The following is a 25,142-nucleotide window of genomic DNA, read 5'->3' as shown; positions in this document are numbered from 1 at the left end:
CGGGTTTCAAAGCGTGGCCGGGACCCTGGGTGTCAGCAGGCTGCCCAGGGTGCGAACACAGGCCAGGCCGCCGGGCTCCTGCTGCTCCGCCCAGCGCCAACCACAGCGGCTCTGTCTGTCTGGGTGCCCATACTGGGTGGCTTTACGAGCTTTCTTTTGAAGATGCATTTTTGTTTCTTTAAACTTAAACAAATGAGCACTTGGTACTGAATTCTTACCCACCCGCCCCCCTCTCCATAGCCCTGCCGAGCAATCTCCCGCCATCACGCCCAGTGTTTCCCAGTAAGAAGACACCCGAATAGCAGGGGAAGGGGAAGGGGTGACTGTCCTCAAAGCCAGGCCCTGTGCCAGGAGTGTGACTATTACCTGAATGAACTCTTACCGCAGTGCTAAAATACGCCAGCTGAAAGTGTCGACCCGTCTCAGTCCTGCCGAGGAAACCGAGACACAGGCACTGGCAGCTGGCCACGGGCACACTTCCCAGGAGGCCCCTGACTGCAAAGCCCACGGCGGCCCCACTCCCCCAAGGCCTCCTCTGCTGACTCCCTTCCCCTGGCAGGGGTAGGATGTCCTCCTGGATACCGGCTTCAGTTTGCCTCTCTGTACATTCCAGGCTTTGGCCCAACCTCTTCCTTCTGGAGCCATTCAGACAAGCAGAACAGCCATTCCTGGAAAGGCTGTGCTGCCCCTGAATCCTCCCCAGCAGCCCACGCAGGGCGCTGTGATTTCTCCTCCCAGGGCAGAGCGGGAATGTGCAGACACAGCCATCTGAAGCAGAAACTGTGAGGCAGAAACACCCACTTTAAAAGTCAATGGAGGCCGGGCGCAGTGGCTCAGGCCTGTAATCCTAGCATGCTGGGAGGCCGAGGCGGGTGGATCCTTTGAGGTCAGGAGTCCGAGACCAGCCTGAGCAAGCGCAAGACCCCCATCTCTGCTAAAAATAGAAAGAAATTATATGGACAACTAAAAATATACAGAAAAAATCAGCCGGGCATGGTGGCGCATGCCTGTAGTCCCAGCTACTCGGGAGGCTGAGGCAGGAGGATCGCTTGAGCCCAGGAGTTTGAGGTTGCTGTGAGCTAGGCTGACACCACGGCACGCACTCTAGCCCGGACAACAGAGTGAGACTGTGTCTCAAAAAAAAAAAAAAAAAAAAGTCAATGGAAACGGGGGTGTGTGTTGTCCAGCTGAGCTCCTGCCTCCCTGCGGGCAGGGGGACCCCAGTTGACCTGTGTGTCCCACACCCAGGGTACAAAGAACACTGGAAAGGTAAAGAACAAGGAACTCTCACAGATGCGTCCTCTGCCTACACGATGCCAAAACTGAAAACTGAATCTCCACTGAATGGACTGGTTATTGCATGAAGCAAAAGCTCAGTTTGGGCTTAACTGTACTGTATCTCAGGCACCACAGTCCACCTGCCTGGGAGTCAGGACTTGGCAGGGAGGGTGTGTCCGTGTACTTGGCAAAAAGGAAAAGAATGTGAAAAACTTCAAAAAAGCCCAAAACAAAATATTGACCTGGTTTGAAATACAGCCTTAGACATTAAAATCAATCTTACAACTATATAAAGGCAGGTTTTCAGAAGTACTTTTGGTGCAACAGAGTTCTTCCCCTACCATGAGCAGTGTTCCTCTAGTTTCTGCCGTCTTGTTGTGGTTCCCATTTCCTTCCGTCTCTTACCAATCCCCCATTCAGTCTGTGGCATCTCTGTCTCAAGGGAGGATGTATGTGGCAAGTAGAATGAGAAAAAGATTCTGAGTTTGAAAAGCAGAGACCTTGAGTTGCAAGAGACATGCTTTCTGCGTATCAGAAGTCTTCAACTGGAAGGAATCTGGGCATAAGCCCTCAAGCCCAGGTGGTGTGGATCACATGTTGGGCACCCTGCCCCAGGGGAGGTGAGAACCGTCCCCTATGGAGGGCAGTGTAGTCAACAAAGGGGTCAGATAGCGGGGTCTGTTCTCAAGAAGTGGTACAGCCACAACCTGGCATCCACTAGGCTGGACTCCAGCGAGGGAGTAAAAAGCATCATTTCAGTTTGGGAATTTGAAAGAAGGCAAGAACGGGCCCTATGTCATGTCCCCAGGGAGGGCTCCAGGAAAACAGCAGGACCACAGAGCAAAGTGTGCAACTGTAAAGTCAGAGAGGCTCCAGGTACTTCAGCAGCAGGCCCTGAGTCAGACTGACCCAGCATCTTTCCGCGTGAGGCAGCACATCCATCCTGGCCAGTAGGGCAGAGATCACTGGCCTGGAAACAAAACACTTTTTACTGCCACCGGAGCTGAGATTTCACTGCACCCATGCCACAGAACACTGCTCAAATGCATGCGAAGCAAGATAGTTTGCTATTTTCTTACAGGTTTTGCAACGTTATAAAAAATGTGATTGTTGAGTCTTAGTTTCCTTAAATATTTAGAAATCCTGATTCAACTACAGTCATGCACCACATAAAGATGTTTGGGTTGATGGTGTACGGCATATACCTGTGGTCCCGGGCCACGGACTGGTGCCGGTGCGGTGCGTGGCCTGTTAGCAGACGGGCCATGTGGCGGGTGGGTGGGCCAGTGAGGCTTTGTCTGTGTTTGCGGCTCCCCATCGCTCGCATCACCGCCTGGGCTCCACCAGGATCCTGACAGATCTGCGGCTTTGGATTCTCACAGGAGCGCCGACCCTAGAGCAGGCTGTGTACATGAGGGATCCAGGGTAAGCGCTCCGTGTGAGAGTCTGGTGCCTGGTGAAGTGGGGTGGAGCTGGGGCGGTGGTGCTGGCACTGGGGAGTGGCTGCAAGTGCAGAACGTCATTGGCAGAGAGGTTTGACTGCACAGTGAATGTGGTGCACTTGGGTCATCACGGGAGGGCCATCCCCCTCCTCTTCCGTGGAAGGATTGTCTTCCATGAAGCCAGTTGCTGGTGCCAAAAAGGTTGGCGATCGCTGGCATATACAGCCATGCTCCCATAAGTTTACAACACCATACTTTTACTGTATCTTCTCTATGTTTAGATACACAAACACTTATCACTGTGTTCCAGCTGCCTATGCTATCCAGTGTGGTCACATGCTGCTCAGGTGTGCAGCCGGAGCTACAGGCCATACCCCGAGCCTAGGTGTGCAGTAGGCTACACCATCTAGGTTTGTGTAAGAGCACTTTGTGATGTTCCCACAACCAGGAAATCACCTAAGGATACATTTCCGAGAATGCAGCCCCTTCCTTAGACGACACATGACCGTATTTACTCTATTTGGAGATTAGTTCGCTTCTCAAAAATCAGAGTTAACGCTTAGAGTCAGCACTGCCACCAGCCTGTCCCTGTCGGGTCTCACATCCTGCCGCCTGTGTGTGCCTTCACCAGAGCCTGTGCTGGGCTCCTGTTCACTTTCATCCCAGGTCCAGGCCTGCCCCCATCCCTAGACGAAGCAAGGCTGGTGACAATACATGGCAAGGCTGTGCCAGTTCCCTCAGATGCCAGCCAGGTGTCCTGCTAGTCCCAGCTGGGCAAAAGCCCTCGGCTGGTCACAGCCCCCCAGTTCTTAGAAGTCAAAGCTTCTCATCCTGGACCCCTGCCCAGGACCCGGGTCACGTGACAGAGCTCTGCCTGCTCCATGCTTATGCCCATTGCCTGCAGGGGGAGTGGGTGCTGCCCCAACCCCAACCCACGGACCCACCTCCCAGTAAGACCTGCTTGCTTTGCAGTGTCTCTCCGAAGCCCTGCTCGGACTACCTGCTGGGCCCCTTGGCCACTCCCTGATGTCACGCCCGGCTCACTGGGCTTCTTCACCCAACTAACCAGGCCCGCCAGGACCTAACAGGCAAAAATAATGCCAGGCTCCTGTCAGTCAAACCAACCCAGAGCCCATCCCACTGTGCTCTCTGCTTGTCTCGGCCTCATTTGTGCTGTCCTGTTTCCCTTGAAAGGCTCACACTTCACAACTCCTGTGTGTCCAGCTCCAGTGCAGCCTCCTCTGGGAAGCCATCCCTGATATCAACATGGATGGAGCAGGGCACTTGCCGTGTGTTAAGACATCACCTGAGCTTGTGCCTGTGCCTCTCATAGCTCTCACATAGCACAGTGAATGCTGCTAAAATGAAAAACAAGACAAACACAAAACTCAGTGCCCATGTGAACTCAACAGCCAGCCCAGGAAGATGCAGCCTGGAGGCTCAGCCTCACCATGTCAGGAGGGAAGAGTCACCACTGAACTCCAAGCCTCGGGTCCTCTGGGCAAGTCTGACAGAGACCCAGCTGGACGTAGGCCAGCTCTTCTCACAGCTCCAGGCCCTACACTGCCTGGGCAGCCACCATTGCAACACAGGGCTCTGCTCAGTGCCTCGGATGGCCATGGTGTGCTAATGAGAAAAGCCTCCTGCTCAGACTCCTCTGGGACAAGGTGCTACTGCCTTCCACTGGTTGAGCTGGGGCGAGGCTGCCCAGGGGCAGATGGAAGCTGCAGCCCGTGATGCCAACCGTGGGTTCCAGCTTCGACGCAGGGCTTGCACCCCCAGTCATCAGGGCCAATCTGGCATTCTAGGTCACAGTTTCCCTCTTTCAGGCTCACTCACCAACCCATGGCTGGAACCCCAATGTCTAGGATTCAGGCCAAAGGTCTGCCTGTCCCTGGACCCGATCATATTCCAAGTTGCTGCTCTGACTCTAAGCACCAGGTCTAGGCACCCACCAAGCTGAAGATTCTTCCCCTGCCAACCTAGGCACCAAACAGCTTCCTGCCATTCTGTGCTCTCTGTTCCACCACGGAATCTAAAGGTGAGACATCCAGAGTATCATATTATCTACATCCAGTGGCAGGAACTTCCATGCACAGTTTTCTAATTGGATGAGATGGACTTTTCACCTCTTCCAAAGTTATTCTTTCCCCAAAGAAACTTTGGTCAGAGTAACCTACATTTAAAACAATAGTACTTCTTGTTAGCAAATCACAACCTACATTTTGCATAGAATATCTTATGAAGAAATACCATTCTTCACAATCTTCCAGTTACAAATCCAAGTTTTGCATAGATAGATTAAAATGTATAGCCTAGAGAAACATCTGGGCATCTGAGAAAGAGAATCCATTCTCAAGGCATGTACTATGTGCCTGGAGTAGTCCAAAAGTTTTCTGGATCAAAAGAACGTGGTTTCTTTGAATTCGGAGTGAGAATGAAGACATTCTCTGTTCATTCACTCATTCCAGTCGTGGGGCCAGAGAGATGAGTGGCACGTCCTCCATTTTTCAGGAAGGCTGGAGGACGGATGACGGCAAGGGGTGGTAAGGAAGATTAGCCAGGGGTGTGTGCTGGACCTGGCCTCTACCCGCAGGGTCTCTAAGCTGATGGCACTGTTCTTTCACTCATCCACATTACTTTCACAGTTACCACGTGAATCCATCTTGCCAATGACAGTTTTTAAAAGTGGATCTAAGAATACGTCCTTAAACCTGAAGCACAGCAATGAAAACAGACACACTTGAGCATATTTTTTCAGTGAAACAACTATGACTACAACAAGTGTGGCAGAGGCTATGTAAAGATATTAACTAGATGGTAAAGTTATTCATAATTATTTAGACCTTTATAATGCTCAGTAATTATATACATGTCTATATTATATGCAAGGACTATAAAATAAATATTGAATCTATTTCTAAATAATTAAGTAGAAGTGGATAATACAGTTTACACATGAAACAATTCTTAAATAAAAAATGAAGCCTATACAATTGGATACTTCTTAAATCAAGTGACTTATACATAAATTAAAGATCTATATGATGGTAAATGGTAAAGAAGCTGGAATTAACATGCTTATCTGAGTAGCATTTAAGGAGCTTTATATTTTATCATATATATTTTAATGAACTCAGGTGCAATTAGGCATCTATCTGTAAGAAGCTTTGCCTTGCTTAATTTCTTAACTGTGATTATGATCATTATAACCACGAGATGGACCAGGCTTTGAAATATTGCAGAAAGCAGGTTGAATTTTAAACCCGCTCTCATCTGTGTCTCAAATCTCCATCCCCTGTGGAAAGCGGGAAGTCTTTTCCAGACACCGTCTCCTTCCCCACCCCATCTGCAGCAGTGGCAGTCCCTCACCCTCCACCAGAAGGCCCTGGAATGCCAACGTGCTTCTCCCAAATCCAGCTTAAACACATCTTCCTGTGACAAGAAGAGATGCCTGTGTGCACAATCCTGTCACCCCAGTAGCAGCCACCATGACTCTTCCAACCTGGAGCTTCTCCCTGTGAGCTGCTGGAGCAGATGCCATGAAGCCCCAACTGCTGCAGGGTGCTCCGGCTCAGCAGCGAGGGGGCAGTTACAGGCTGAATGCAGATGCTCACTCAACAGATAAAATGGGAGGCAGGAAAATCCCAGCACAATTTCCCAAGTAATTTTAACGTTGCCATAGATGGGTTTAACTTAAACATAGAGAAGCAAGAGAAATATGAGCTAATAGCCTTTAGTGCAGAACTTTCTCAACGAAAAGTATTCAGCATTAAATAAGCCCTTCTCCCTATTTTGCTATTTCTTCCATCAGGTGAGATGTCCGATTAATTCTACCCCTCAAATTGTTGGATTCTGAAATGATACAAAATAAGACTAACATGAAAACAAACCCTGATACCTGGTCTGCTTCTTCCTTCCTACCTACCTCTCCCAATCCTTCCCTTCCTTGAAACTTTTTTTAAGTCTCTGGGCCCCCTGAAGCCTGTCGGGCCTCCCAGGCACAGCGGCTCTATCACTGAGACCCCTAACCCCGCCATGCAGACAGCGTGCCCACCCAGGCTCAGCGCAACTCACAGGCCAGAGCCGTCTCCAAGCTGTGTCTATAATTGTTACAGTAACTGGGCCAGTGCAAAATGCTGAACGAGCTCAATAAATATTGACTGAGTGAAGAAAGAAATGGTTGGAAAGACACAAAATCTAAAATGAACTTGCACAGCACATCATGAAAAATATAAAAATCTACAGTTTTGCTTCAGGAAAAACTGCTCAACACTTCACAAAGAGCTGCTCGCGGATCAGATAACACACACCCAAGGAAACGGGAGTAAAGACAAACCTTTCTATTGAGAAGAGCCACGATTTGAATTACACATTTAATGCACACATGGAACAGAAGATACAGACACTACAATGATATAAATACTACAGCAGTGACTTTAAAGAAGGGGTCCAAGAGTATGTAAAGGGGTGTGTGGAAACTGAACAAGTAAATGCAACTCCTGAGATCAGAAAATGGAACTTTAAGATTCTGCTTCTAGTTCTGAACTGAGGGCCATGCGCAGCTGCCACACCACACTCCACCTGTTACGTGTGTTTCAAGTCTCTGCTCTACTTTCTCAGTTATGTCCTCTTAAAACAACTGAAAGTTCATATTGAATATTTGAAGAATCATACCTTTTATTTACACAAGTGACAAACAATTTATCAAATCCAAATACAAACACTACAAGATATGGAAATATCCATCTTGCAGACTGAGATTACATACACGTGAGACCCCCAGAGGAGCCATACTAGGAACAGGCTCTGCAAATTGCACCATCAACCCACCCACTCTTCCACCGACCAAATGCACAGCCCACTGCATTACAAACCCTGTGTTCTGAGGGTGAGATACAAAGAAATACACAAGCCACTCACCTCAACTACTTGGTCTCATTAAGGAGATGAGATGAAAATATATGGAGGAGAGGCTAACAAAATGGCAAAAAATGTCAGGTGTTAATTAAGCTTTGTGTGTATCGAGAGGTTTAAAGGTAAAGTTGTCACTTCTGGTTGACTTACTGGGCAGAGGATGACCTGGAATATGGTTAAGGAAGGTGAGGACGGTTGGGGCAGGTGGAGAACAGGGGAGAGCCATGGAGACAAGAGGATGAAGGATAGAGATGTGTCCAAAGGATGCTGCGTATTCTAGACTGGCTGAACTGTACTACAATGAAGAGGCGCCACAGCAGATCAGACTGGACAGGTAGAGAGGGGAGATACTAGAAATACATCTCCATCTTCTGCTTGGGGGCACGTGGAGTGAGGTGAAAGACTTCCTGGGATCATGATTCTTGCACCATACGACAAGATCAACTTGGGTCTACAAAAACCAAAAGTAATCCCTTCAAATCACATGCCATGTTTATTTCTCTGGTTTCCAGTTCTAGTTCCCATACTTACCTACTGCTGAGCTCACATACTGTATTACAAGGGCCAAAGATGGTACAGTTAACTGGCATGGGTTCAAATTCAATGCATTTAGTGGGGTAAGCTTAGGCTATGCCTCAATGTCCTCAACTGTGAATTGGGAATAATAATACTATTTAGCTCAACAGGATTGTTGTGAGAGATGAAATAAATTAAGATATACAAACCATAATAAAGGCCAGCTGTTGCTGTAGTTATTAAGATGGAACTGCCAAGTATGCCTATCCATAATATGCAAGGAATCTTATGAATCAAAGATGGTTTTTAAGAATTGAAAAAGAAATAAAGTCTATTAAGTGGCATCTACAAAAGAGAAAATATGAATGGTCAATTAATATATCCAAGAATGTTCCATCTCTTTAAAAATCAGGAAGATGCAAGCCAAGTGAGAGAATATTTCACGCGTACTGGAGTTGCATGGAGAGAACGTCTGATGACATAAAGTTTTGACAAAGAGGAGAGGAACGAAATTTCTCATATTTGCTTGGTACGCAAACAGGCACAATGACTTTAGATCTAGATACATAGGAGGTCACAATGAGAGGGTCAGGAGTGAGAGAAATGCTTGCTGCTCCTCTTCAAGCCCAGGTACTTCTCTCCGGGAGGAGGCAAAGAAACTCTGCAGCCAGGTCCACTCGGCCTTTCTGATTTCCTCTCTTTGGGCATCAGTTTCTCCACAGGATAAGGGCACGTGTACCCTCCTTTCGGTAAGCTTGCAGATCTTGCCCTTACAGGTGGGCTGCTTAGTTGCACAGACTGCCCAGGTACAGACATGCCTCTGGTCCACCAGCAACATGTCATTTGTCTGGCTGTCCATTCAAGCCCAGGATGCTGATCTCTATCTCTGTGTCACTTCTCAGCTGGTTACAAACTTGGAAATGAAGTAACAGGGTGCTACTAATTGATAATCCCTAACAATTTGTAATAGAGAAAAGTTAGATACAATTGCCCATTACTAAGAGAGCAGAAAAACACATTGTGGTACTAGTCAGATGAGATACTAAACAGTAGTTATAAATTCACGAACAAGGATGTGGGTAACAACACAGATGACTCTCAAAAACATAAAAAAATTGCAAAGGATACATCCGCCATTATTTGTGTAAATGCCAACCTTTGAAAACACATGTAACAATAGGTGTTGCTTACAGGCACAGGCTCAGGCTGTGAGGAAGACAAGAAATGGGTGCAGGAGTGTGAAGCACCGTGGTCACTCACCAGCTACTCCCGAGGAGGAAAGGGGTGGGATGCAGGGGGATGGATAGCAAGGTCAGCTGTATCTGTGCTCTTTTATGTCATTACGAAAGAGATCAGAAACAAATGTGACAAAACAGTGGCAGTGAGGGAAGCTAAGCGGTGCCTGGACAGAGTCTGCATATTATTTAGTCACACTGGATACATTTTAAACATAAATTTTACGAAATACTCAGAGACACTAATTCATTCCATATCTAAGGACACTTAGTAAGTACCTAAAATATGCCAGGAAATACTCAAAATCCCACTAATCACCCCCATCTAGTAACCAAGTGATGGAGGAATTAGTGATACTTTACTGGGCTTTTCCATTAGGGTGCAAAGAGAGGCATGAGACTGTCACTGCCATCTGACACTCTGTGGGGGCCTCTCGCAGTGTCTGCCGGGCACCTTCGCTGCAGAGGACTGGACTTGAGGTGCTCCGAGACCTAGAGGCCCAGGCAGGCCGCGGGAGGCAGTAACCTGGGCCCCGGACCGAGGTGTTCAGATTGCCATGCGGCCGTGGTCGGGCTCCTGACAGCCCTGGCATCACTGCACCGGGATGGGACGTGCAGGGAGAACGCCACGTGCCCTTCGCCACTGAAACGCAGGAGGCTCCCACAGCGCGGCCACCACGCAGTAGCGGCCTGGGCGTCTGGCCTCCGCCAGCCACGCCCATGGGGAGACGCGAAGCTGGACGCAGCTGATGTGGAGACCTCTGGCTGCCAGGACGGAGGCTCCAGTCTCCCCTGGCCAAGAGCAAGGGTCAGGACGGTGGCCAAGGGGACGGGCAGGAGCACACCCACCAGTCCCTGCAGTACCGCAGTACCCGGGATGAGAAGTCGCAGAGCACGTCACCTCGTCTGCCCCGGAATACCGGTGGGGGCTTGAGCAAGATTATCTGGAACTTGTGCCTCTGTTTTTATCTGGAGAGTGGGGATGGTAAAATAAACTAATGGTCGCAAAGCACTTAGAGCAGTGAGTGGCCCACAAGTGTGAAATACCGTCGTCTCCTGGTGTCTTCAGGGGACTGGTTCCAGCACCCGCTCAGATACAGAGTCTGAGATGCTCAAGGCCCTTCCACATGTGAAGTCAGGGGACGCTGCGGTTCCCACGGTTAGAGGACAGCAGTTTGAAACAGCGCCCGACCCACGCTCTTTCCCATCAGTGTTCCCTTCAGCCCTTCCACCCCCGCGAAGTCTCTGTCTTCTAGAAAGAGCAGACATGTGTAGGATACCTAATGGTGGAACTGCTGACCTCTGAGCTTTTGAAGACCACAAGGGCCAGGCCCTCCAGAGAGAACGTGGCCCCTTTCAGTACTTCCTGAGCTGGATTTTTACAGGTCAGGAGTCAAAGTCTGGAGGTTCAAATGAAGAGCAGGAAGAAGGAAGATGTGACTGAGAGAACTTACCACAGGGGAAGCCGAAATAGCTTTTGGTCTGGAGAGAAGGACCAGAGGGTGAGAGGAAGGAAGAAGAAGGACCGATGGCAAGGCCAAGAGGTCAAATGCCATGACCTCTTGAGTCACCCTGAAGCCGGTGGAGGGGACGGTCAGAAACATGTCCCTGGGCTGGGCGGGCTCTGAGAATTTCAAGGTGGTGCCCTACTCCGCTGGGTGGATTCTGGAGACCCTGGTGGCCTGTCAGAGACAGCTGGCCTTCCACGTGGTTCTGGGACCCCTCCAGACACGGGAGTAATCCAAGCATTCTGACAGGGGCAAGCAAAGTCAGGCGGGCTGTCCTGGCAAGGCCTGTCACCCCCCTGGGGTCCACAACACAGCAGGGAGCACTGGGGACCAGTGGTGCTGAGGGGTTGGGACAGGGCGGCTGCAGAGCGTAGACACCCCAACACCAGCAGCTGTGAAGAGGTCCACAGTCACAGCCACGGAGCCAACACAACGCCCCCCAGACCCCGCGGGACCTGCCACACCTCAGCACAGTGGGTTGGTTCTACGACAGGGACAAGGCCAGAAGTAGGAGGTGGCACAAGGATAAGGTCCCTTCCCAACACAGTGACGCTACGTGGGTCCTTCCCACAGCACCAAACAGGAGCTGTCTCTGGATAAATAAATGAAGACAGGAGATGTCTTCAGAGGGAGAACTACTGAAAAGCAGAATAATCACCAAAAAATGATCAGATTCCTGATACCCCAAACAACTGGGATGCCCCAAAAGAGACTTAGAAACCTTAACTTGTTAAGAATATTTTCAGCCATCAGCAGATGTGGGGAGGCAGGAATTGAAAGAAATATTCTAAAACTAAACAGAATCCTGCCCTGCTTCCACATCTGATTTTTGTTGTATTCATTGTGACCCTGTGACATGATTATTCTGATGCCCTCAAAACAAGTTGCCCCAGGGGCAAACTAAAAAGCAGTCTCTCTGCCCCACCCAGCAGGACGTGCAGCGTCCCAAAGCCATTGTCACAGTTTTATCACCAGATGGCGAAAGTGTCCTTTCTAGCTGCTCAATTTATGAAAACCTGTGTCCAGCTCACACTCCTCAGCGTGATGCACATAGAGGGAAGTCACAAAGTTCCCCTCTACTGACACAACGAAGACTTATTAGCTTCTGACAACCTGGAACTGTGTTATTTCAGAGCTGGAGGAAAATGCAGAAGTGATGCATTTTCAACTCTGGTTTTTAGAGTAAAAACACACCTACAGGTCTGGTGAATTAACGAGTCAGGGCAGCTGCCTGCACCCAGGTCTGGTCATACTACCGGGCCACAGATATAAGGTCCTCATCAACAAATAGGCTGAATCCGAATATATCCTGGGCCGAAAGTGGCCCTGCCTAGTCCGTTAGCTCTCCTGCCTGCAAGAAACCTGGAAGATGACATGCGAGTCCTGTCTCCTTCTCAAGCGTCACCTGGAACTAAATCTCTTCCCAGTCCTGTGTCAGGCTTCTTCCCTGAAACTGTCTTATCAAGCTGGCCCGAGGCCTGGCCAAGCTCTCTGTCTAAACTCGACAAGCAGAAGGGTCCCCCACGGTCATCTGGGGGCACCCGCTGGACAGCCTGAGTCCCCAAGGCCCTGGCAGGTGCCCGGCTGCCTGCTGTCCACCAGGACCAGCAGAGAAAGGCTCCACACCCCACGCTGCCCTCCAGCCTCTCTCCCTCACAAGACAGGGACTTCAAAGTGAACGGAAGTTCCACAGCCAGGTCCCCACTGCAACACAGGGCAACAGCAAGTAAACAGACAGGGAGCCCCTGCTGCCTGCGCCATTCAGAAAGGAATTGTTTCAGCTCTTTGTCTTTCCACTCTGTCAGAGAACGGATTTGCACACAAAGGGACTTAATTAAGAGCTGTCCCCAGAAACTGTCAGCTTCTGAGTCTCAGGAAGAAAACAACACAGGCCCAGCACAGCAGATTAACGGTACAGCAGTGTGACAAGCCAGGGCACAGCTTTATTCTCAGGCGTCAACCGAGGACAACTCTCCCTTCTTTATGGTTTAGCTGGAGGCAAGACCGCCATGTACTAACATCTTTCACATCCTCTTCTGAATAATTCCCTCAGATTAAGACAGATCATACAGGAACTTGCTAGGTCAATTATGAGGGGGAAAATGCTGGCAGTGTTCACAAGGTGCATCCACTAGTTGGCAAACAGCAGCAGTTAGTGCACCAGAGAGGGCAGGAGCCCGGGGACCACACGCGGGAGCCACCTGAGCACCGGGCCCAGGGCAGGAAAGGGCCCTTCCCTCCCACCTGCAGAGCATGGGGCATGCTGAGATTTTTGTGGAATTACCTAGTAAGATAATTTACTCAGTCACGAGTCCTAAATTAAGCCGTTAAAGTCGACTGGGTGTGACCACCTAGTTGGGCGAAAGGAGGCCCTCTGACAAATTTTGTTAAAAGCCTCTCCTTCTGAAAAAAACTTGGAAAGTCAAAACTCTTTTGTTTTAGAATTAAAGGATGAAAGCTAAGTAATTCCTTGGGAGAAAGAAACAGAGAGCTTATCTTTCACTTACATAAACGATAAAATCAAATGTCTTCCCAAGGTAGGTTTTTAAAAGACAAGCGTGACATGGGGATTGGCTCTCTTGGGGACAACAAATGCAAATTCTTTCAGGGACCAGTCAAGCAAGACAGTGAGGCAAGGAACTAGGCGCAGCAATAGGGAGTGGTGGGGACTGCGGCCGACTGGGGAAAGTGTTAATGTGCCGAAACCAACGCGTGTGTGTTGGACACACACCAGAGGAAAACAGAACCCTGCTGCTCCGTTCTGGCAGTCTCCCTTTGAGATGGCAGTGGGACAGTGCTCACTTTAAGCAGGGAGTGATGCAGATGACCAAAAGGGTGTGTCAGTCTGCCTTTGCCCGAATCTGGCCAGGCTCCAGCCACAGGGCTCACACCTCCATCTATAAAGTGGCCGCGTGGACGCCCGTCTGGACGCCATCTGAAGTCAGAGTCTGGCTGTCTTGTTAAAGCTCCTCCAATGCACATCAGCTGCCAATTACCCAGACAGTGCTGGGCCACAGCCCAAGCCAGGAGCTGACAGGCACCATCGGCTCACACCGCTGGTCCTGCACCTCCTCCAAAGCCTTCTGAAATTAGAACAGGACACAAACAGTGGTTTCTCGAGTAAATGAAGTCCCATTCCGTGGGGTTTTGAGCTCTGGTGGAGAAGAGACAGCAGTGCTTGCTCACACAGGAAGGGACTCTTTGCACTCAGACATACGGGTGCAATGGCCCCTGAGATCTGACCATTAAATTCTATCTGTCATCCCTCTCTATTACTGAGAAGCAAGATGAGCTTATTTTCTTGGCCTCCTGGAGGGCACTGCACTGCGAGCCCAGATGTGAACTCTGCTCCCAGCGGGAGGTCACCCTGAGCTGTGAAGCAGACACCAGAGCACAGTTGATCCCTCAGGCCGCCTGCCTCTCCTGCTCCTCCAGCCAGGTCCAGGCAGCAGGCTTGTCAGAATCCCTTTTCTTTTCCAACCTACCCACCCCTGACATTGCTGCTTGTGCGACGTGGCTAAATCACCAGCAAGCGGGGGCCAAAGTGTTCAGGGCAGTTCTGTCCCACATGAGAGGGGCTGTGGGCATCTTCCTGGTCACTGCTGACTCCCTGCCACCCCAGCGTCTCCACTGGGCGGGGGTCCTGTGCCCCCAAGCGCGGCTGTCAACAACGCAAGAGTGTTACAGGTGAGGAGGTATCACTCCTGACACATCAAAACGAATTAAGAAGACTAGTGACTGGCTTGAGACTAATTTTATTGTATCTTATTTGTTTCAAGCCTCTTAAAAATACTGAGAGACTTTTCTTCAAGCTCACAGAATTTGAAAGTAAAACAAAAAAAGAAGTTGTTTTTAAGCCACATACAAGCAAAGCAAAGATACACTACAGAAGGGCCAATCCATTTGGCATGATGGAAAGAACTATTTATTTCTGAGTGGCCTGGTGCCAAAGGGAGCCAAGAAGAAGGGCATACCGCTCCCAGGCACTGTGACCTTCACTACAGCAAGGGCAGGAAAAGGGCAGGAATGGCTGAATGGAGCTTGGCGGTGCCCGTGATGGGCAGCCCTGGCCAGCAGGAGGTGCCTTTGGAAATGCTCACCTATTCCCTGATTTGGCTGAAAGCTGAGCTGGCCTCCAGCATCTATTTTCTAAGAACATGTAAAAGTTTTATGCAATAACCTTTCCTGTCTAAGTATAAATTTCCCAACTCAAAATTCAGGGCAAGACAAACCCACCCCTGCGAGGGAAGACACATATGCTCCACCCTGTTCCCCGTGTCCACCCTGGACACTCAGGTTGCCTGGTGGAGAGTCGATCTCCACCGGGCACGACTGCCGGGCAGTCAGGGGCTGCTCTGCAGCACGTCTGGCCTCGACCACTAGATGTCAGCAACATCCCCCTGCCCACCTCCCAGTTACTACAACCAAAAATGTCTCCCCCATGCAAGTTTCCCCAGGGAGAAGCAGGCGATGCTGCCCCCAGCAGAGAACTACTGTCTACAATTTAGTAAACAATAGGTTTCATTCACTCCTTGACTCTGTGACTTTGCTTCTGGGATTATCTTCCTTCTTCCTATATTTCATCCTTTAGATTCCATTTTGAAGTTCTTTCAGTAAAGATTATTTGCTGGTAGCTCTCTGTTACTGCTTAAAAATATCTTTCTTCAGGCTCATTCCTGAAGGACGATTTTGCTGGTACCTACATCAGATTAACAAAGGACTCTTTGTTCTTTAAAGCTGTTCTTCTACTGTGTTGTGTTTCCTACTGTGGACAAGACCACTGCTGCTGTCGGGCTCCCCACTGCTTTTCCAGAGATAACGTCTTCTCTCTCCGGTTGCTCTCAACATCTTTCTTTTGCCTTTGGTGTTCCAAGTCTCACTGTATTGATATGGCTAGCTGTGGATATATTTTTATTTATCTTTCTTAAGATTTATTGGGTTTCCTGAATCAGAAAACAGACGTTCTTCAACTGGAAAGTCTCGGACATTCTCTCGATTTCTCCCATATTCTCCATATCCCACTCTGTTCTCCGTGAACCAACACGTCTCTTTCTCGTGTTCCATCTACACGTCTGTATTTCACACTAGCTGACTCATCCAGACCCACCTATTGCTAGTGCATGCACTAAATTAGCTCTTAATCTGTATCGACTCTGCTACTGTTAAACCTCCCACTGAATATTAATTCCACAGGATTTATATCATTTGTTAAATGTATCATTCATTTAGACAAGTTCTATTTATTTTCAAAGCTGACCAGTATTTGGAATATGTTTTTGATTTTACCCACCAATTTTATTCTAATATTTTTTATGCACATTAGGGAACGCATTCTCCAGACAGCAAATACCCAGGGAAAACATAAACATTTCCTTCGCCACTGCCCAGTGCTGAGCCCCATTGAGGGGTATTTGCCTACCCTGTCCCTTTGTAGGACAGGCTCTTGGGGGTCCCCTGGCTTTATGAGATAGATCCTGATCTGATTCTCTCTTTGTGGGCCCTGGGCAGGACACGTGCCCCAGCCTGGCCGTGACCACCGAGGCCCAGACCCAGGGACCAACAGATGGTCCAGGCAGCCTCCACTTCAAGACAAACTTTGCTCTCTCGATTCCAACTTTCACCTCTACAAATTAATTTCTCTTACTTTCTTGCCATCTCAGCTGTGCTTTTAAAAAGAATGTGTTTTACATGATACCCAGGATTTCATGGATTTTGTAAAAGGTGAGTTTTCAGGCTGTCTTCCCTATTCCTAGGAAAGGAATGGTCTCCTCGTGTTTAAAGCTACGTCACTTCGGCCAAGACTGGAAATGTACAGAGCCACATGGCATGTTAATTCTCAATCGCCATGATTTTCCACAGGCCTAGGGCTTCGGAGAGAACTCACAGGCCATCGGCAGATGCCTGACATCATCCTCTTCCACAGATTTGAAAGGCAGTCTGTGTCCTGGCCGCACCCCAGTGCCCAACAGAAATAGAATGAAAAGTGAGATCCAGCTGGCAGGATCTCAGCTTGGAACAGACAGGCAGTGGCAGGATTTCCAGCTACATGGTCAGAAAAGCGCCACGAAGGATGGAGACAGAGTATGTAGCCCTGGGTAGAAAACCACATCCCTCACTCGAACTCACAAGTTTGCCCTAAAACACCTGGCCCAGGACTCCTCTGTCATTTAAAAATGAGCCATCTGCAACAAGGGTCTATTAATAATAATAATTAATGATAAATATTAGAGTGGCTCCCAGTTGTGTGCCCTCCCAACCCCCCGCCCCCCCCCACGCCCTCACAACATAGCACAGCTCTGATGCCCGTGCCCTGGGGCCCGTTTGCCTCTCATCCTATCTCTAGGATCTAGCCCAGTGCCTGGCACATGGTATTCAATATATTTTGAAATAAATTTAAGAATGATTCTTCTGTTGGGACTTATCAGATTTGGGGACAGCCTCTGAGTAGGAAATGTATGGGGAAGCACAGCTCGGTGGAGCCAGCCCTGAAGCTGAGAGCATCCACAGACAGTCCTCCTGCAAACCAAACATGCCAGGGCGTGGCCACCTCTCCGTGAGCTGACACCCAGCAGAACTGGCCTCCACACCAACGCTGGGAGCAGGCCTTTCCCCTCTTCGTTCAAAGCCTTATGTCACAGCTTCATACTGCTTTCACAGATATCGTATTCACTTCCCGCACAGTGAGAGAAATGCAGACTACTGCCCACTTTTCACCGCCAGAAAACAACAAGGCTCTGCAGATTGTCTGGCAGGCTGGGCAGGGGGCACAGGATGAAATGGAACAAGGGTTCACACTGACATCTTAAGACGGTAAGTACCCTGTCCTCAAAGTCCTTGAAAATGATTCTCCACCCACACTGAAGGGGACAGGACTCTGCAGCAAGGGACCTACATTCCTAAACCTTCTCTAGTTATCAACCGGCTCTATGACTGTGAATGAGGCACCAATATTCTAAGGTGAAATTCCACTGCCTGTGAACAGAGCGGCTTTACAAAGTCATGTGTCTACAGGATCCTGGGTGAGTCACGTGCCCGCCAGGTGGGGATGTGGTCAGCTGGAGAGCAAATGCCCTCCCCAAGGGGCATCCCTGCTCAGCACCAGCGGACGGCTGCCATTGGAGAATCATCCCATTTTCATAAGAAATAGGCAATCTGGGTATTTATATGAACCTCTCATTTGTCAACTATTGGCACTAGTCAAACAAATGTTTTATACCCCATGAGCCAAATAGAACACCTCCTCAGGCTAGACCTGGCCTTCAGATCACCTATTTGCCCCCTGAGGGTCTGGTAATCTCTGGGATCCTGCCCACCTCTTGACATCTATCATTCTATCCACTGCCTCCTGGAGTTCTTCTCCCTTGCCCTTGGGGAGCTTTGATTCTCATTTCAACTCCAGATTTCAAACTTCGAAGGACATACTATTTATTTTATCCTAGATGGCTAACTCAAATAAGACATAAATCCATGTAAATAAATGCTTAGCCGCATGGATCACGCATTCATTGGACACAAAAGTGGGCCAGGTGCTCCAAGCCCGTATAAATTTTCCTTTCTCCAGGTACCTGCAATTCTCTCCACCACCACAAAATACCGGGTCATCAGCACGTGGTGGTGCAGACACCGTGGAAGAGCTGTGAGTGCACAGCTTTTCCAGTCCGACTGACTAAGACCCAAATCCTGGCTTTACCATTTACCAGCTCTATGACCTTGATCAAGTTACTTAACCTTTTTGAACCTTAGTTTTCTCTCCTTGAAAAAAAAAAAAAAAAAAAAAACCCACCAACTCATTAGTCTGTTGTGTGAATCACCAATAAAAAAGCCAATGTATAAAAAATATAGGTACTGAATAAATATCGGTTCCCTTCTGTCCATCATAAAAGCCCAAACTTTTGGTGTTAATTCCTTCATACGTACACACTGTGTGGCACATGTAAATAAGCCGTTTTTAATGTTGTGTTTCTCCTACCTCAGTTAGGGACACATCTGAAAAAAATCCAGAGAGAAAAGCCATATGGACTCCCTTTTTTTTTAGGTTGTTACTGTTCAAATATTTTTTAGGCAGAGGCAGAAACTGAGAGGTTCAGAATTTTCAAAATCTTACTGAGAACCAAAACAAACTCAGAGGTAGCACATGCACTAGGCTGGCTCACAGAAAAGAACATAAACTTTACACAGATTGATTCACGAAGGTGGATAATAGTAGCATTGTTTTTGGTTAAGTAACATTAGCCAAAGAATAGACTGAAAAGTACGAATAATTGTGGTTTTCTCTTTACGGACACTTTCTCATAATTGCAACAGAGATCTATTTAGATGGAGGTTTTGATTCCAAATTTCACGTTAGAATAAAAATCTGGAAATGAGATTTTGCCATGGGGTTAATGTCAAGTCAGATACAGAAATCGTCAGAGAGGATTTGGTTTAACTTAGTGGTTCCAAATTGTTTCACCTACAAGTACCCCTTCCTATTATCTCTCTCTCAACAGTTCTCATGCTTTGAAAGACAGTCCAGTGAGCAGCACTCATTAATAATTCATCTTCTCCTTCTCTTCAAAGACTGATACAATTGCCAATCAGAGCTCCTGATCAGCTATGATAACCAGTGTTGACACACTGGACTGACATCATACCAACCAAAAGCAAAGAAATGTGAAGTTTTAATTACCCTCTACGGCCTTAGTTCAGAGCACATAAATTCCACCAGGTTCTAAAAACATGAAGTAAGCCTGCAAACCCCCATTTCAACCTTCACAGTTCTCCAGGGGACAAGGATTCCCACGATGGGAAAAACTTGTTTTGTTGATCAAAATAGGGTCATTTTTTTAGTAACGGATTTCAAATGTGATTTAGTTCTGGACTGGATGGTAGTCATCGGGGCGAAATTAAAACTGCTCAGTGGAGACCCTCCTAGTCACCTTTTAGTTACCTACGATACAAAGATTCATTCACGTAACTAATACAAGAACTGCTACAGTGACACTCAGAATGGAACAGACAAGAATCAGAACTGTCAGGTGAGCCGCTTAGTTACGTTTATTTGGCATTTAGTTTATTTCCCACTCACTCTGTGCCTTCTTTATCAACGGTTGCTTCCAATCATGCCTGCTCATGCATCTTTCCCCCACCCCAATGCTTGTATCTCCTTGGGTCTGTTTCTAAGAGGTCACTGACACCCTATGTTATGGGCTGAACTGTGTGCTCTCAAAACTCATATGTTGAAGTCCTGAGCCCCAGTACCTAAGAATGTGACTGTGTTAGGTGACAGGCTCTTTAAAGAGGTAGTTAAACTAAAAATCAGAGTGGGCCCCAATGCAGTATGAGTGGTGTCCTTGTAAGAGGAAGAAATTTGGACACGGATACACACAGAGGGATGACCATGTGAAGACACAGGGAGAAGACTGCCATCTGCAAGCTAAGGACAGAGGCATCAGAAGGAATCAACCCTGCCCACACCTTGATCTCAGACTCCCAGCCTCTAGGACTGCGAGACAATAAATTTCTCTTGTTTAAACCACCCATTCTGTGGCTCAACAGACTGATATACTCTAGAAAGTGGAAAACAGATGAAAATATCATCCATTTATTTAAAAAATATAAACCGATAGACAAGCATTCATTTTCTAAGTTGGATGCCTACTGGTGTAAGTTGAAGAATAAGACACTTGGCATAATTTGAGAGGCAGTGGAGAAAATTCTACTATTAACTATGTTTTTATTTGGATGTACAAATTAAATTACAAGCATCCCTGGAGGAATGAGGTTATTACTCTCATTATTAGCAGCTTAATGGTATTTTGTGAAATCAGTGAGGTCTTCAACCAATATCTAGCTGACAGCAAACAGGCTGTGAGGAGTGGGAGTTTGAAGGGGTGAAACAGTACAGAGAGAAGGACAAAGACAGGGCTGGACGGAAACCAGGACAGAGAAGGCAAGAAAATATGCCCGAACAAAGGGAAGCCCAGGAAGATAGGGAGAAGCTGCTCTCCCACTGGAGCCAAACGCCCTGCACATCACAGACATCACAGGCACGTGCTGGCTCTGGAGTTCATCGGCCGCCCAGGGAGGGTCCAGCCTCCATCAGTAGTTTCCTCTCTCTCTCTCTCTCTGGAGGCTGAAGGGCCTGTGCATCTCACAGGGAAAGAAGCCTGGGTAATCTTCCTTTCCCCTCCTTCTTTGCCAAGGTAAACAGTGTTCCAAGCATGACCCTATTGTACCACAATCTCCATTTGAATCACCTTTTCTTCAGAGAAGCTCAAACCACTTCAAATAGAAAATGCTTTGCTTTTTCATTTTCCATATACTTTGTGCTATGCAAACTACAGGCTACAATTTATCTATCTCTCTGAAGCCCAGAACTCCCAGAGCAGGCACATTAACAACTGCTGTGCCCTAGTGCTCAGCGTGACAACAAATCCCCATTATTGCAGCCCACGAACCCCAGGACTCACGGCCGACCCTATAACAGTTCTACATTCATCTTTTCAACACCCTCAACAAAGTATTGTGTCCTCCTTTGTGCACTGAAGGAAACAAAAATCGACGCTAAATGACTTTCACCAGCCATAGTAAATTAGGGAAATGCCTAGAAATTTTCCCGTTGCTAACAGAAATGAACAAACATGGTATAATACAACAAAATCTTCATGCACTTGTCATACTATAGTAGGCATATAATTAAAAATTTGTAACAACTTTGCAATATTCACACATGTGTGCATCCCACATCTGATAATGACTGCGTGGAAGTTAAGAATGAAACATTATTTGAAGATGAAAGATGCACTTGATACTCTAAAATTAGCTTTACTGGTATTTTAATTCTTCCCAAAATTATATTTCCAATTTCCCTTTTGTCAGTATCATCTCCCATCCCCAGAGTTTGAAAACACATTCTACCTATTGACTACCAATTTTTGTAAACAGGAATCAGAGATTCCCCTCCCCCATAGACAAAAGCCCCTACAGGGCTTCTAGCACTTAGCAATGAATTACTAAAACAGAAGTTTAAATTCTCTCTACTTGTGATTTCAGGTAGAAGAGTGGCCACTCTGAAGTGTGTGGGTTCTTTAGATCAAGTGCTTATAATTCCCTAGCCTACCCCATGGGACAGTTCTAACAAATGACTATGGAACTATTAGTGCAAACAACAAATGTTATTAATTAAAAACCAACCGCTTATCTTTGACCTTAGAAGAGTTCTTTTAGCTTAGGAATACAAAACACTCAAAAGAATTATTTTCTTGGGCCCACACCTGTGACCCCGACCCAGGTCAAAGCAGAAGGCCCCTTCTCTGGGCTCTTCTAACACCATGGGTTCATTTTCCTGGCCACACTTGCCTGTACATTTTTGTGCTGCACCCAAAACATCTGGAGAGGTATCTACCAGACTCCCCTGAGACAGGAAGCATTTTGAGGGAAGGGTTCCTGACTTAGTTAATGTTGTACCACCAGGGCCTGGCTGATATGAGTTTCTCATCAAAGTTGTCTTCCTCCAAATGGCAGACTCCAACAGTGAGTAATTAAACAATGTATGCCTGGAGCTATATCCTGCTGGATCAGCCTTACAACTAGCTGGTCCCTTATCTTACAGAGGAGAGAAAAGAAACCCAGAGGGAACATGTCCTTTGCTCCAATCCTGCAGCTGGTTAGGGGCAAAGCCAGAATGGAAACCCACGTTTCCTGACTCTAAATTCCTGTGCTCTTTCCGCACTGTGTACAGTATCTATAGATCAGTCCTTCCTGTCTTTGTATTTCTACAACACTCGGTAGGTAATTCATTGCTACAACTCATTAACTACATGCCCTTCAGATCCCAGGCCACGGAATCAGCAGATCTCCCAAGCTAATCCCAGAGGGGTTTTCCAGCAGCTTCCTCCCAGCCTGCTTTCCTCCCCAACTCTGCTTTGGCTGCTGCAGGGTCCCTGGCGCCCTCTGCAGGGCGGAAGGGGACAGCTCTGGCATGTCAAATCAACGTCCAACCCTCGGTAGGCCAAAGGTTGAGTTTACCTTGGGGAGTTTGGAATCACTCTCCCAGTCCTAGCCAAGAGGCAGAGATTTACCTGGCGCCTACTGTGTACCGGGCAGCACTTCCATCCAAACTAGCTCCCCAGTGGGGCTGGCCTTTTGGTAGATAATAAGGGTTAAAAGCATGAACTTTGGAGTAGAACTTATTAGTCTGACAATGTGAATCTGCTTCTTCATGGCTTCAACACGTTATTTAAATATTCTGTGTCTCAGTTTCCCCTTCTCCATAACAATGGAGATGATAGATAATCTACTTTCTAGCATGATATGTTTAACTAATGTAAGAGAAAAACACAGCCTGGAGGCTGATACAGTAAGCAGTAAAGAAATGGCTGGTACTATTAATATTACTATTAATAAATACTATTCATCTAAAATGAAACCATTTTTAACCATAAACTGTACTTCTTGGTTTTGCCATCCACTATGTTTTGGCACCCAATGAACAAATATTTTCTTTTTCTTTTAATTTTTAGAATATTTGCATGATACCCTGAACACATAATCTAGGGAAAAGGTTTGTTTATATCAATAGTCTTTCTTAATTAGCCAATAGTTGAAGAATACATCCCACATGGCATGGTAAATTACCCTGTGTTTGAAAACAAGTTGATCATTTCACCAGCAACAATTTCAAATTAGGAGCAATAAATTAAAGTAGAATTACAGCCAATACCTGCTGGGTCCGTTCGCTTCAGTGCTGTGGGCTTCATTCTAATGAAACCCTTTTACCGTGAACACAGGGAATCAGTATGGATTGGCCACACTGCTCTTTGAAGGCTTCCCCCTGCCCGGAGAGTCCCGTCACAGGGTTGCATGCTGCACCTCTGAGAACCAGACCTCGCCCCTCCTTCCAAGCGAGGACTACAGCACCAGAGCCTTACCCTCTCCCTGTAAAGTGTAAAGTCGCCCGAGGGGCGTTCGCTTCTTACCACGAACTCCTCCAAAGTCTGGTAGGTCTTGCCCCGGAACTCGCAGTAGTTTTTTCTTTCCTTGCACTGCGGGCAGCACTGGCTCGTGTCGACGTGGATACAGCGCGGGTGTAGCCTCGGGCACTCGGGCTGCGCGCACAGGGGCCCCTCCTCGGTGCACAGGCACGGGCAGGCCGAGGGTCCGGGGGCGAACTTCTCCCCGATCGCGTACACGAAACCACTCTCGTCTACGCAGCCCTTGCCGCGATAGTCCGGGTATGCGTACTCCTCCAGCGGCTCTGGCGTGGGCGAGAGTTCCGGGCCCATAGCGTCCTGGGCGGCGGCAGCCAAGGACTCCACCTGCGGGGTATCCCCGCGGAGCCGGACCTGCAGGTCCCCAGCCTTGGCGCCCCCGCCCTGGGCGGCCCAGGCCTGCTTCAGCTTGCTCCACGGCTCCCGGCCGGCCAGCCCACGGCTGCTCTTGCTCTTCCAGTCCCGGCCGCTGCCGCCCTCGTCCCTTGCAGGGCGCCCGAGCTCGCTCACCCGCCCCGGGCCGTCCCGAGACGCGTGCTCGCGCTTCTCCTGGCCTGGCTGCTCCGGTGCCTGGGCCAGCTTCTCCAGCGGGATGCTCGGACTGCACAGAGCCACCATCAGGCAGCAGGTGACCAGGAGGGAACTGGAGAGCGCGCCAACTGCCATCGCAGTGGAGCTGGGCATCCCCTACCACGTCCCGGCGGGCGGGCGGGCGGGGACCGCGGCCGAGGGGCGAGTCGCATTCACAGCCCGTGGGCGCGCTGCCGCCAGCCGGGAGCCGCCGTCCCTGCGGAGAGAACAGCAGCACAACTGAGCCCCGCGGCCCGCGCGCGCCCCGGCCCGCCGCGGCCCCCACCCGGGCTCCGGCATCGCTCTAGATTAACGAGCTGGACGACGGGGGCGGGGGCAGCATGCCCAGCGTCGATGCACGGCCGGGGTTCTTAGACATCGCCAATGGTGGAGGAATACGTTGATAGCGAAGTTCAAGAAAAACACCGGCTGGTGGTGTTTCTGATGTAGCGGCAATTAGTGCTGGAAATGGGAATGCAGTGAGCCGGGCCCGCGTCCCCCTGCAAAGCTCGGCCGGGAACCACATAATTCAGGCACCCGGGTGTCCCTCCCTAGGTCTGGCCACATTTCCCGAAAGTTATTCAATGGGGAATTCCGCAGTGGAGGTAGAGACGGACGACTGTATAGTATAGCAAGAGGGAAACCCTTCCTCATTTGCTCTAAGGGTTCGTGCTGGGTAAGGGGAGGGGGTAACAAGCTTCGCCT

At 48.6% G+C, this 25,142-nt stretch overlaps 1 protein-coding gene across 2 annotated transcripts in view; it reads right to left on the bottom strand.

Moving 5' to 3' along the window:
- VWC2 (von Willebrand factor C domain containing 2) overlaps positions 1 to 24,654 on the bottom strand; it is a 127,353-nt gene extending 102,699 nt beyond the window's left edge. The window contains exon 1 of one of the 2 annotated variants that reach the window (XR_006738206.1): positions 23,856 to 24,577. Coding sequence is in view for 1 of the 2 variants with exons in the window: in XM_045564720.1 (XP_045420676.1) it covers positions 23,856 to 24,551 (696 nt within the window). In the remaining variant the exon portion in view is untranslated. Of the gene's footprint in view, positions 1 to 23,855 lie in introns of both variants that reach the window. The other variant, XM_045564720.1, reaches the window with a different exon arrangement.
- Positions 24,655 to 25,142: the final 488 nt, after the last annotated feature.

The sequence above is a fragment of the Lemur catta genome, chromosome 11 (assembly GCF_020740605.2).
Source record: "Lemur catta isolate mLemCat1 chromosome 11, mLemCat1.pri, whole genome shotgun sequence".
In the NCBI taxonomy this organism is placed as follows: Eukaryota; Metazoa; Chordata; class Mammalia; order Primates; family Lemuridae; genus Lemur; species Lemur catta.
This window is presented reverse-complemented; position numbering and strand designations above follow the sequence as displayed.